Source organism: Achroia grisella, unplaced genomic scaffold (assembly GCF_030625045.1).
Source record: "Achroia grisella isolate CSIRO2021 unplaced genomic scaffold, CSIRO_AGI_Agris_v1 utg2167, whole genome shotgun sequence".
Classification (NCBI taxonomy): Eukaryota; Metazoa; Arthropoda; class Insecta; order Lepidoptera; family Pyralidae; genus Achroia; species Achroia grisella.
Window position 1 is genome coordinate 1,932,828 of NW_026712716.1, and position 15,254 is coordinate 1,948,081.

The window sequence follows — 15,254 nt, forward strand, 5'->3', positions numbered from 1 at the left end:
GCGGGAAAGCCAACGCGTGCAACTTTTAGAGGAAAAACCAGCGCGCGCGATCGTAACTGCATTTGATTGTTTCTCTTTTCAAATTTTAGTCATAAATTTAAATTTAATTTCAATTCAATACAATGATCATTTATTCATGTGAGACATTTTGTCTGCTATTTGTAATTAATATATTTTACCTACCGTCCAGTTAAGTATTGAGATTCAATTGAAATGAACTGCAAAAAAAAACAACTGACGCTGAATGATAAAAACTATGAAATGAAATTTTAAAAAAGATTTTAAAAATGATATTTTATTATCCAAAACACGTTTAAGATTTATAAATTATGGATGATCGATATTTATGTCTTTGCTCCATAGTCAGATTTCCGTCATATAACAATTAATTTTAAAAAAAAAAGCAGTTAACGCTTGCCACATATGGACCCAGGAATGCGTAGACTGGCAGCGCGTGCGGAGTCTCGTTCTCTTTGTCTACATGCTCATTCTTTCTTGTTTGAAAACCGATTCACGCGTGAAATAGCGTACGTGTAAAGGCAGCTATTTACCTAACATTGTATAACTAATTACAAATGACCTATTTCATTCTTCGTTTCCTATATACATATATAATATATTCATAATAACATATAATTATTATGTTACATGAATCAAGCAATTTAATAGACTACCCGATGAAAAGTAATGATATTTTTTTTATACCACTCAGGTGGCAAACAAGCATACGGCCCATCTGATGGTAAACGGTTACCGTAGCCTATGGACGCCTGAAACACCAGGGGTGTCACATGCGCGTTGCCGACCCTAAAAAACCTTAATATACCCATCTTGAAAAACCCCATGCTGTAGTCTCTCGAGAAAACCTCGGCAGGAAGTTCATTCCACAATCTAAGTGTACGCGAGAGGAACTTAATAACCACGAGAATGACGGGAAACATACTTTTTTAAGAACTATTACAATGCTGTTGGCCCCAGCTGGTCTTTACAGCTGTACAGGATGAAAGGGACGAATGTAATGGGTTACTGCAACCCCACACACAAACTTATAGAGCGGCTGAAGATCATCTTCAATCAGTACATCTTCCTTCCATGAACACTAAGATGTGAACTACCCAAGTTTGTATTCATTAGTATGATTGTTTTCCCGGCAAACGTTGTTTTGCCTTAAAATAAAACAAAAAATTTAGGGGTAGACTACCCCTAACATTTAGGGGGATGAAAAATAGATGTTGGCCGATCCTCCGACCTACTCAATACGCTCACAAAATTTCATGAGAATCGGTCAAGCTGTTTCGGAGGAGTATGGGAACGAAAACTGTGACACGAGAATTTTATATATAAGATTATGTGTGTACAAAAAATATCTATGTGTTTATATTAATTGTCTAGTACCCATAACACAAGCTCTGCTTAGCTTAGAGCTATTATAGATGGTGCTGTGTGAATTGTCGTCGGATATATAAATAAAAGATAACAAACATATATATGTAGAAGATCTTCTTATTCTGTCATTTTCCATACTTTGTCATAATTTCCTTTAAAGTACAATACAGTTTGCAAAGCAAGTTACTAACAGCAGATGTAAGTGATGTAGAAATGCACATGCAGACAACTTTTTATGATAAATGTCCCTTTCATAAAGAGATTTTTTAAGTCTTTGACTTTTTAATTAATATTATTTTCTTATTTTATTTTGTATTAAGGTATTTATATTGAGGACAACTAACGGTTATATATTGTAATATGGCATACGGCTATTTTGTTACAATTTTTTAGCGAATTTTTGCATCAACTATGTTAACCACTAATTAATACATTTTTAAATTAATAATGAATATCTAGATAACAATAAATTGTTAGGATTTCTTAAAACAGTTAACGATTTAGTACTTTTCTAAATAGTTATTAGTTTTTAGCCTATTTAGTTGTGATAGATTCACAAATTTAGTTGATTTTGTGAGAAGTTTTTTTTTTGTCGATTTGTTCCCTGAAACATCTATCACACTGAGTTATATTATAATATTTACTACCTTTTTATATTACGATCACGCATAATAACATAAAATAATATTATTATATTGTCTATGTATGTATTGTCGACATTTATAGGTATACATCTGAAATCTGAAAAAATCGAGTAAAGTTGTTTAGTAATTTCTTACACCCAACGGCCCTCAAGGGTTGTGAGTTCAAATCTATTAAAAAATGTATGTATTTTATACTATAGCTATCTGTAGGATCATATACTATGCATATATATGAATCATACAGGTATATTGTAATAATGAATGTAGTTAGGTAAACCTTTTTACGGCAATGCAGTCAAACGCAAGGTTCCGTGTTGTGCGAGTTCGTTCAACTCATTTAAAAGCTAGGCATTTGTTTTTAGGCTGTTGTTTCATTGGTAAGTTCAGCGATTATTTAGTATAATTTTAATAATATGATAGATATTCCAAAATTTACTATCCAGGTATCCAATCCAATCCAATCCAATGTATTTTTTATAAAAGACTAGCTGTACCCGCGACTTCGTCCGCGTCGATTTATATTTATTTTTCTAAAATAAAAGTAGCCAAGTTACTCTATATTACATCAGCTACCTGCCAATAAAATTCCCGACAAAATAGGTCCAGCCATTTCAGAGATTAGCCGGATTAACAGTGAGACAGACAGACAAAAATTGTAAAAAATGTTATTTTGGTGTATGTACCGTATTTATATGCATGTAGTAAAAAACTGTTATTTCGATATTGCAATCAGACACTCCAATTTTATTTATATGTATAGATGTATAGATAATGAGTATAATTAGAACTAGGTGAGTTAGCCCATTGTGACAAAAAGGGGTACCTACAGATTTTTGCTTCGCGTATTGCTACTAACAACATGGCTTTATTAAAGAGACATTCAAAAGTAAGCGTTGTGTTGATTGTCCTATTGCTAGCAATGTACCATGTCAGGTTGACCTCCACGCGGTTCCCCCTGGAAACCATCGTGCTAAATTCTTGGTGAATTTGTCACGTTGGGCTAACTGACCTGACCTCATGTTCATCTTATCATCCTCCACTGGTGCCCCGCCAGCGTAAACCGTTAGCGCAGGCGGGTGCACCATTCCATTATCATCAAAGAAAAAAGTAAGCGTTGTGCTCAATCACTAGACCATAGAGTCAATTCAATGCACAACGTTCCATGCAGTTAAAAAATGAGTGACCAATTTTGACGAAATTTTATATTATGTACACTCGCCAAATCTGAGAATAGGTTGTTATCTATTTTTATACCTTAATGTTGGCCCACTCCAATTATAAATTTTTGAGCAAAATATGTTTTTTTTTATTTTTTTCTGATACAGCATGTGTATTTTTATATACAACCCTAAATTTTCATCCTTCTATTACCAATCCCTATTTTAAGAGGGATAAAAGAACGTTTGCCGGGTTGTCATGTGGTAAAATCGCTACTTTTACTTAACGCTACCTAATTTCAATCTGCTATATTATTACCATATATTGATCGTTAGAAAGAATTACATGAATGCAACAGTAGTTTTTTAGACTTAGAAGTATATATATAATTTATTTACACCCTTTTTTATATATACTGACTTCTTACTAGCTCGATTTAGTATTGGAACTTCGTTTAGCATTAGAATAGTTCGAAAAAAAAAACTGAAAGATGCATGCGAGTGCAGATGACACTCCAAACGTGGAAGAACTTATGGAGTGGTTGGAGACCAACTCCTACCTGACGGATACGACTTTAGTCTGAGGTACCGCTAGGGGTTCTAATCTCGGCTCTAGTCGTCGAAATTTCGATCCCCGTTTGAATAGGACTTGGAATCCATCATCATCGTCATCAATCTACTGCAATCCACTACTAGATATAGGATCGAAGGGGTGAAATTCGTGTTCTAAAATTTAGATCTGTTCTTTGTTATTGAATTCAGCCAATTTTAGTAAGAGGGGACGGGAATGTTTATAATGGGAACAGGTGATCCCTTTGCATTGTATTATAGTACCAAGTCAGGTCAATCCCCATACCTATTTGGAAACCACATCTTGGTTAATTCCTGGTGATTCTGTTACTAAGAACTTACTCATGTTTGTCATCCTCAACTGGTGCCCCGCTAGTGTAAACATAGGCATGCATAGGCCATGCATAGGCGAGGACATCACACCATAAAGAAACATAATTTTATCTAATTATTACGATTTTTCATATAAGTGCTATGTACAATTTTTTCTCTAGTTTACTAAATATATTATATACTAGACTCGCGACTTCGTCTGTGTTGAAATTAGTCACAGACGAAAGACCCTATTTTTTTAAATTATTTTTATAATGTAATTACCGTATATACTTTAATATGAATTTAGTAAATTTGCAATTAGAAATAGATTTTAGAATTTTATTTGTCTATATTAGAGTATCTTTAACATTTTTTTCCTTAGATTTGGAATAGCACATTCTGATCACCTAACTGATAGTTGTCACCTACTATAACTCGATGGATATACATTATTTTGTTTTATTCCGCTAATTAGCATGTGACACTACAAACATTAAATGTGGAAACCTGACCTACTGGAAGCATTATCATACCTCCAACCCTGTAATTTCACTGTAAATTACTTATTATGAACTAAATGTCATTATTTATCCATTTTAATAATCACTGTGTTTTTAGTTAGTTTAATTTAGTTTATTAATTCATGATATTATATGGATTCATAAACTAAACTGAACTAACTTATTAATAATCGCGAAAGTTTATGAGTATGGATGGATGTTTGTTACTCTTTCATGCTAAAACTACAAACGGATTTTGATGTAACTTTACAGCAATATAGCTTATACATCAGGATAATACATCCTTTAATACGTGAGGCAAAAACTTTGTACATCTTTTTACGAAAATTGCACGGAAGAGTATGAAATTTCGCACTTTTATAGTTTATATAGGGAAGTAGTGAAGAATGTTAATAGTTTTTAAATATTATAATCAAAAATACATTTAATCAATACATAAAACATAAAAAACTTTAAAAACACTACCATGTATTTCACACACGCGAATATATACTGTTTTGTTTATTGTTAAAGTCTATAGTCAAATTGAGAATAGATTAATGTTATTTGTCTATAGTCTTACTGAATATAAAATTAGTTATGGTCGAATTTCAACCACTGGACGACCACTAGTATACTTAGAAGTGTGTGAGAATGGATTGTTCTTTAATACTCTTGAACTCATAAATTCCTGGACCGATTCGTATGAAATTTGAGATTCAAGTCGCATTATTAATCTTAAGAGAGCAATGCCACGGTTCGTAGCTAATGATTGAAAGGGGTTAATAAATAGATACATATATAAAAAACAAGCTTTATTTGTCATTGTAACTTTGTGTTGTTTGCGCTTATAATGCGATGCGTACTTACAATTGAGTCACATACCTAATATATAATAATATTTCTATTTATTATCTCAAGAAAGACTATATTTACAATTTGATTCACAACAAACATTCTGGACTCAATAATTTATTTAACAAAATATATATTATAATTACAATTTACAAAGGCTTTTGAATATTTGTTAAATTGATGCAATAAAAACTTTATTTTATCTTAATAACACACACGATTTAATATCTGGAAATATTATTTATGTAATTTCTTTTACAATAATATACTTCAGTTTGTATTTTATTTATACATAAACGTAATATTATTAGATAATAAAGAATTCATAATCAACACCAATAAAGACTCATTTTAATAAACAATTAATCATTTCTAGAAAACAATATAATGATAATAATAATAAAAATGAAATTAATTTTTAAAAGTCTGCAACAATAACTAAACAGATTTAAATAAAGTACAATTTTATAATGAATTTATAATTTAGTAAATTATTAATAAATATGTATTTATTAAATGAATGCTTATAAAAATGAAAACATTATGTTTTTATAATTCATCGTCCATTCAATATTTATGAAACAAATAAAACATTACTAAAAGCACACTACAGTTACATATATAAACAGGTAACATCAATATAATTTTATATATAAACAAACAGAAGAACAGTGTAACAATTTTGCAAAATCTAATTAATTGTAATATATTTTATAATCTAGTTTTTTTTAATATTACTCCATTAATTGTTTAAAAATACACACAAAATACGAAAATGTAGTAGAATTAATTTAATTATAATGCTCTGATTTAATATTAGACAAATTGTATGAATAATTTAATTTAAAACGTTTACAATATTCTTAGTTCGGGGCTGGTATGACTTATAAATTTTATGATTTTAAACATAACATTACTGGATAAAAGATATTGTAAATTACAATAATTATAATGTAATATTTTTTACACATTGTAACTTACATTTTTACACGTGATAATATAATTTGTATATTACACAGTAAGCGCTAATATCACAAAAATATGGCAGATTATTATATAAAATGTTAAAGGCAGTACTAACATTAAATATCTATTATAACGAATATAAATAAAATAATTTAAATATAAATCAATGATACATCAATGTGATGTGAAGAATATGCTAAAAGAAACACTCACTATTCTAACATAATTATTGTAAATACCTAGTATATTAAATTATAATATTTACAAAGAACTTCGCAAATAATAATTTTTAACAAGTCCAATAAATAATTAAAAATGCATGATTATAATTATGTTTTTTATATTAGAAATAATAATAATTATTACTATTTATTAAATTATGTTACAGCCAGGAGACAAGATTTTTGTATTTATTAATAATATCTAAAATTTAATTATTATAATTAAAACAATTAATCACAAGATAAAAATATTATGATTATAACTATTTAAATAGAAAATATTTCATTAAAATTATTTAATAAAGTTAAATACTACTTTCAGGTATGGCATAGCAAGAATTCAGAGTTAGGGTTTTAAGTTATATATTTATTGATATATTTATATGTTATTATGGTGATATTTGAAATTGTTGAAATCTCTTTTTTTTTAGTAACTAGTAATTAAATAACTATCACTATTTAATTAAAGAGGAAAGAATAAACATTAGGTATTTCTTTAACGCATCATTCCTTAATTCTGATCACTACAATAAATTAATATTGTTATAGCTGGAATTAGTTATTTACTCTCCTTAAAAAAGGAATTTAAAATTCATAGCATTGACAATATCATCTGATTGCACCAAGAATGAGTGTGTATTGTAGTTACAATCTTTATTTTATATTTATTTCTATTTCTAAAAAAATAAAAATCTTTCTAATTATGCACATCTTTTTAGTTCAAGTTACTAACAAGTTATTACTGTCTATTATAGTATATTATATAGATTTCATTATCCATTGCAACAGAAATCATACAAGAAGCAATTCCATGATCAAAAACGTAAACTGCCACTGGTTAGACTAATTTAGATAAAATTGCAATAGCACATCTGGTGGTCACTCTATTCTCAAAAAAATTGAAAAGAATAACACCCGAGTTTCTTGTCAGTTCTTCTTGGCTCGAGAGCACTTCGAACTGATGTAGATTTGACATATCATATGAGTCTGTAATAGATCTACATGAATAAAGATATTTAGAATTTAATTTTGTTTTTGGTATCAGTATGAAGCTCGTTAATATTAATTATATAATTATATATACATGTATAATTTATATCATAATGTAAAATACATAGAAGTAATATAGCATTTTAAGAGTTAGGAATAAAATTAAAGACAAAACTACATAATATTATCAAATAGCTAAATTTGGGAGGAGGTTTTGTGTGTTTCTGGATTTTAATAACTCTGGCTCGCAATACTACTGATAATAAATATTATTATAAAATAATAACTGTATATAATATTATAAAAAAAAAAATAAACTTAGACTGGGAACTGTAATTTACATATGTTATTAAGGCTGTATGTCCTGGACGCCTCTCTATACAAAACGTACTATTATGTATATTTTCTACAATAAAAGTAAGTTATTTAAATAAATTTAGTTTTACACGTAACTGAAAACTCAATTTTTAGAAAAAAGTACTTATTCATGCTCATACCAAGGAGCTCATTTATATAAACAACCTAAAATAGTATCCAAATTGAAAGAATATACAAGACGAAGTAATTATAATGAATTATCAGAATAACTAAAAAAATAACTTACTGTTCGCAAAATTTCTATTGAAAGTATTGCTATCGCGCTTGAGTAGATAATTTTATTACGTAGATCCATATCTCTAAGGGACAATTATATAATTTTGTATTTATGCTGTAAAATATATTTTTTTCTTTCTTTTTTCTTCTGTACTTATAAATTTTAGTGACCTCAATTGGCTACATTCTATGCAAACAAGCCCAAACACGTGAGATGCTACTTTTGAAAAAATATTATACTTATATTTATAACGAGAATATAATTATTATTAACACTATCATTATTATAAATTATTGTATTTCATGGTATATTATACTTACGCTAAATTTTGTACAAAATCCGGAAAATCCACACATTTCCAGAAGCAAAGTAATGTGAACTTACTAACTATCCGACATAGCTCATAATTTAGAACAAAGAGACGCTTTTTTTCATAATTTTTGCACCTGATTTTCTTTAAACATGAAGCAATAAGCCATGCTGCCCGCCAAAATGTCATAAAATATAATACTGATATTTTTTTTCTTTTCCCCCATTACACTTTAGTTAATTGATTAAAAATTATCTTCATTAATTATCATATTATAATAAACTAACTTTACGACGCATATTAAATATATATTAATTTATTTAAGTTGCGTTGTAATTCGGTTCCATTCCAATATTAAGTAAAATATTATATTAAAATATAATAAAATGAAGATTCGAGATTAAAGCTTTCTGTTCGCATTTTCAGTTTATACGCAAAGTTTACGCAATTTTAATATAGCGTTTAAGCGACGTTTACGCAGCGATTACGTAAATTTACAGCTGGGTGTAGCCTTCGGTACGGGAGGGGGCACGACGGCGGGCGGCTGATGCTCGGCGTCAGAAGACATCATCACTTGGGTCATCGTCTAACTCACAAAGCAGTTTGCTACTGTAAACAAACAATGATTATCATTAGATTTATTATAAACTTTCCAAATATTTAATTATGATATTTATTTAAGAATGTGATTGAAGTGGTATCTTGTTGAAGTATATCAAAAGTATAAGGGGTGATACAGGCCACCAGAAGCGAAGAGATGCAGATTATTATGAACCAATTACAATTACAGTCATTAACGTTCATGATATAATAATTGTGAATATATGATTCGTCGATCCTAAATGAAATATTTTTACTACAAACTAAATCTGAGTTCTCATTGAGAATGTAATGATCTAAATGTAATGAATTGGACGTAATCAATAATATCGAAAGAATAAGAATTCACTCATTGAGAATGTAGCTTTCGAAGTGTAATGAATTGTAATTAATGAATAAGTAGGAAATAATTAGAATTTATTGCACACAAATTACATTTTAAATGGGCGTATAAATAGTAAGTTTTCGAATTAAATTACTTATCCAGTTTAATAAATATTAAAATAATTATACTGTTAAATTTTAACGAATATTAAATAAAATGGATAAGTATCTATTTATAATTAAACGGGTTAAATAATTAAAAATATTATTTCACTATATTTCAATTTGATTATTCAAATTTTTTTAATGATTGTAATTAAAAATTAATTAAAATGATATACGCGTATAAAGATGATATGCAATATATTATATTAATTACATTAGTTTTAAATATTGTTTGTTAAATATTCGAGGATTTGCTCTTAAATTTAACCTCGCTATGCGCGTTCGTTTCAATATTGTAAAAATTACATTAAATAAATAAATAATACATCACTTTCAACTGTAAAATAATATAAATAACCATAATGCTGTATATATTATGATAATACAGTTCTAATGTACACTTTGGATTTAATATTATAACATATTTTACTGTATCAATACAGAATGTTGCATTTTTAATTAATCTCCTACATAAGAATATTGTACAATCCATTGCTATGCGTCCATGCATTGCTTGTTCTGAGTTTAATGTATTTACAATAGCATAAATATTTTCATATAATATAATGTCAATGTACCAAATCAGAAGAGACGATTTTTCTGAAAACTCTGATAATTAGATAGAAATTAAGAAAATACTGGAAATTATTGTGCTCTTTATTTAGTCTATTGATTGCGAATAATTTATCGTTTATAGTGCAATCTAATAGCTCCAAATATCTACTGATAGACTAGTGTATGGTAATGCTTGACTGCCTTCTATTCACAGAAATAAAACAGTATATAAAAGAAAAAATAATGAAAAGGTAGTATAAAAACATAGTACCTCCTTGTAAAAATACACATGCAATAAAAATAAAATTTATGTTGAAAAGTTATGTAAGTACATAATTCACAATTTTAGACTATAGCGAATAAAAGGCATAAGCGGAAAGTTTGATCGACGGATACAGTGATTTTATTATTCATGTATAGATAGTTCTTTGTTAACACTCGGCACAGTGCAATTTCAACATAAAACGTACTTGTATAGTATATTACTAGTTGACAACTACAGCGACTAAGACTTTCCATCGCCAAACTTGAAATCGCTATCGAGCCTGAAAGTCCAGTATTTATATATATGAATCATCTAAAAAGAAATAATACGTATCTACAATGCCACAAACAGGGGCGCTGACGGGAAAAGGAACATAATTATGGCTCCATCAATACTAAAAAAAGGATTAGAAAGTATAAAGAAATAGCAAAAATAATACTTACTCCTCTTTGCTGGCATACGATTCGGCGTGTACTCGTCTATTGCATGCTCTCTCACAGCAGCGACAGTGCCAATATGCAAGTACACTCAAACTGAACACGAAGACCGCTGTAGGTAACACCAGGGCCAGGATCAAACCTCGGACAGTCGTATCCCAAGAATACCTCGCAACGACCAGATCGTGTCTCGTCAAGCTATAGTAGCATGGGAACACCTTCGGAGCTTTTTTCCCAGCATATTCGCTAGCAAACACAGAACAGTTCACTTTCGGCGGATACCCACATCCTTCTGGATTTATAAGAAACTTCAGATCAGTTTCATCCCATTCAGTAGGAACTGGTGCATTTTCAACGAAAGGTTTTCTAGCTAAATTTACTCGAATCTTGTGACATTTTGTATGTGCAGTCGTGCAGCCTTCTCTACAAGATGCCCATGTACAGTTGGTAAGTGTTTCTGCATGAACATGTTCTGATACTGCGCAAATTCCAGCTTCCGGGACGAATTCTGCTAGAATCGTCTGTATAGCTGGCTCCACTACAAACGGAATCAGAAACAGGAAAGCGAACACTGCAAGAATAGCTGATGTCCCAAGGCATAATGATGTGTAAAACTTGAATCTTTCAAAAAAGTGTGCAAGTAACTCTTCCCTGGTTGGCTCTAATTGTTTGAATTCTGGGCTTCCTGGCTCTGCAGATGCACCCATAGGCAATGTTGATCTTTCTGAGGGTGCTGGGGAGAGACTCCCGCGAGATCTGCTCATCGAAGACATTGTGAGTAGATTCAGCCAGTAGAAAGCATTGCAAGCGTTTAGTCGTCTCTTAGTGAACTAGTCGGTCCCTCACATAGGAGGGGAACGCCTGTAACAGAAAAGGAAATCATTTAGTTCGATGAGTTATTAATAATTAATCAGACAAATCAGACATAATTTTTAAACAAAAATACTTTATATGAAAAGAAATTAAAAAGTATACTTTATATTATATAGTGACATGGACTTAAAAATTATTACTAACATTTAATGTTTTTTTTACATGTAATTTAAGTTAAAATATGTCTATATTGAAATGAAGAATTATACCAATTTTCCAAATTTAAGGATAATTTAAAAAAATATATATAATAATAAATATTAGTATTTTGAACAATTTAATTAAAATGCAAAAATGTGTCAAGTTAATAAAGTACATAATACTAAACTCCTAATTAATATAACTTTAGCAGGTCAAGGTCACATGAGCCGTTTATAGAAATATAACCTTTAAGTGAAATAACGAGAATGTTAATAAGAGAAATAACTCTTTCCTTAACAATTAACCTTAGAAAGTAATTATTTCACTTCAATAACGTGAAATATTATCTAAATATAATAAATGCATATAATATCTCACGTGACTGATCTCAGAGTGGAGAAACAGGATCGTTTGGTGACATTTGCATTTCAGCCTGACCACCGCCGTTCTTGAACTTTTTGAATCTCATTTTAGCATCGTCACCAACTTCTATTGTCTTTTGACATAACACTAATGTTACACACGACACACAAACTAAAACTGTAGGTAGGATCAGAGCTACAATAAATTGACGATACGTCGCATCCAAGTCAAATCTAGCTACCACTGTTTCAGCATCATTTTCTGTATAAAAACAAGGGAATCTTGCCTTAGCGTTGTGATCTGTACCGTCCCTTCCATAATCTTTTAAAAACTCTTTACATTCATCCGCTAAAGTATTTACGCAACCTTCTAGATTAATCATCAGACGACTGTCATTGGCTATTGTTAGTTCTACTTCTGATGGCGCAATAAGGCGATTAGGAACAGCCCTTATAGTGTATAGATACTGGAGGTAAGTAAAGTTAGTCAAATCTGAAATCTCCGTACGAGGAAGCAATGCAGCATTTATGCAATCAATGGCAACGACACCCGATGTTCCATTATGTACTGCGTGACATGACAACATTAAAACTTCTTCCCCGGAATCAGTCCACACTACGCTGCCACCGTCTTCCTGAGCCAATTTAGAACATCTTGCTAAGAACACTCTGTCTCCACTTAACACAATTACATTTTTGTTACGGGTTGGAATGTCCACACAGCGACGATCACAATTATAAGGTGTTCTAATTTTCCTACATGTACCTCTGTTACATGAGAACAGTCCGTGAACGTCTATGCATGTTATTTTACCTCTTCTACCAGAACATTTCAACGGTGGATCGGTTTCTCTGAATGCGCATTCAAAAGCGTCAGTAATATTTATACACTTTCCTTCCGTGCAGTTGAAAGTTCCTGTTAAATTTCGACATTCATCTCGAATGCAGTGGTATTTCTTAGCGTTTTCTTGATCAATACCATAGCAGGTTTTGTTGGCAGCACTCCCGCATTCAGCTAAAAGTAACGATGAACCATTTTTTCTGACGTTGACATATATCTGAATGCAAGCACCGGATGTCTTACTCAGACACCATTCTCCGCAAGATCCCCAATCACAGTTATCTTTGTTGACAGCCCGAGTTGTGGTGCACATAATTGGAACAGGGTCGATGCCAGAACTGATGGCTCTGGAGTACGGCATATATATGGCGACTGTTAGATACACAATGGCGACGGCACTAAGCACAGCTGTCATCTGACATACACATATAGTCCCACATATCTTCTGATCCTGCGGTGGAATGATCAGGTCCTCGACAGGCGTCGGCTTCGGCATCTTCGGTACCTAAGGTATCCGTGGCGTTTTAATACTAACTTATGGGTGGCAGGTCTGCGCATGCGTGAACGATGGGATCGATCGGTCGCAGTGCGGGCAACCCCGAATGTGCTATTTTTTTAAATAATATATTGATGTCAACAACCGCGATGCCAATTATAATCATGTAATGCACGTTCTGGTAGTTCTTTTTAATTATGGCGTTCATATTACAATTGCGTGCATTTTAATTAATTGGTACTATGGTATTGTTTTATTTATAGATTCAAAAACATGTTTGTACCTACTACGCACTACCGTTGGTCTAAAAATAACTTGATGGTCCTATTAAGTGTAGTACGTTAATAAGACTGATTGATGATTACAAATAATGACTTTAACGTAATATTAAGATATTATACATATCAAAATAAAATTATATGTAACATTATTTACTAGTAAATAATGTATTTATTATGCCTAAACAGTAACTTGTTTTGTAATTTTACATTTACAATTAATAATAAACAATTACTGAAATTTAGAAATTCAATTAAATGTACAATTTATCAGAGAATTTGAAAATAGAATTTAATTTACAAAACTGTTAAATATATCTAAATTATGTTATTGTGTACAAAGTAAATTAGATATCAAATATTACAATTTTAAATTACATAAATTAATTTTACACATAAGTAAATATTTATAGAATCATTTACAAATTAATTAATTAAATAAATTAAGGATATTACAAAAGATAACCTCGATACGTTTTGCAAAAGAAATGTGTGTGTGAACTTACCGATGATAACAAATCTTAAATTTGTTTCTCTCGTAACGATCCTTATACACCATGATATTGTTAACCCATAGTTTATTTTATATTACCAAAAGGTAATAGATTTAGCGCATTATCATTGAATTTGTTGATATTCTGTACCTTACAATATACCACAGTCCTGACGACACAACTAAAGTGAAGTTAGTTACTATTTGAGGTGCGCAATGCGGGAGTTTTCGTATCGCCTTGAAGTTCGTTTGAAACCTTTATTTACCGCAATATAACAAAATCTTATGAATATAGTAAAGTAATTTAATATAGTAATAAAAATGATAACAATATATTTAATAATTAGACTTATTTAGGTGTTATATTTATCGTAAAAGTAAAATTTTGTTTCATAGTTTTATTGGTTAGAAGAATGTAAGCATACAATTGTTAAAGATGATCATATTAAATACTAGGTGTACTAGTGACTTCGTTGGAACTTTATTTTTCTGAAATAAAAGTAGCCTAAGTTACTCCCTATTATATCGGCTACCTGCCAAAAAAAGTCCCGTCAAAATCGGTTCAACCATTTCAGAGATTTGCTGGAAAAACAGACAGACACACAAAAATTGTAAAAAATGTTATTTTGGTGTATGTACCCTATTTATATTCATATGCATGTAGTAGAAAATGGTTATTTCAATATTACAAACAGACGCTCCAATTTTATTTATATAGATTACCTACATATTTTTGTATGTTGACCATTAGATATCTCCACATATTTATTATATTAGTGTGTATATATATATATAAAATTACAATTTACCTATACTGGTTCAACTATTATATTTTTAATAAATCGTTTATTAAAATACTATTTTAAAAAAAGAATGAAGTCATAATTAAATTAATTTATAAATGCATTTCAGTCA

General features: G+C 30.2%; 1 protein-coding gene across 2 annotated transcripts; it reads right to left on the reverse strand.

Annotated features, from left to right (window-relative positions):
• Positions 1 to 8,294: 8,294 nt before the first annotated feature.
• Positions 8,295 to 14,499, reverse strand: LOC131842352 (protein tipE). Of its 2 annotated transcripts, XM_059190892.1 has the most exons (3): positions 14,353 to 14,499; positions 10,862 to 11,716; positions 8,295 to 9,118 (listed from the first exon to the last, which is right to left on the reverse strand). In XM_059190892.1, exons 2-3 carry the CDS (start codon positions 11,626 to 11,628, stop codon positions 9,067 to 9,069), a joined length of 819 nt encoding a protein of 272 aa, XP_059046875.1. In that variant the 5' UTR covers positions 11,629 to 11,716; positions 14,353 to 14,499; the 3' UTR covers positions 8,295 to 9,066. The 2 variants fall into 2 exon arrangements, with proteins under 2 accessions (XP_059046875.1, XP_059046874.1); XM_059190891.1 differs by lacking the exons at positions 8,295 to 9,118; positions 14,353 to 14,499 and adding an exon at positions 12,248 to 13,576 and having other exon boundaries at positions 11,626 to 11,716.
• Positions 14,500 to 15,254: the final 755 nt, after the last annotated feature.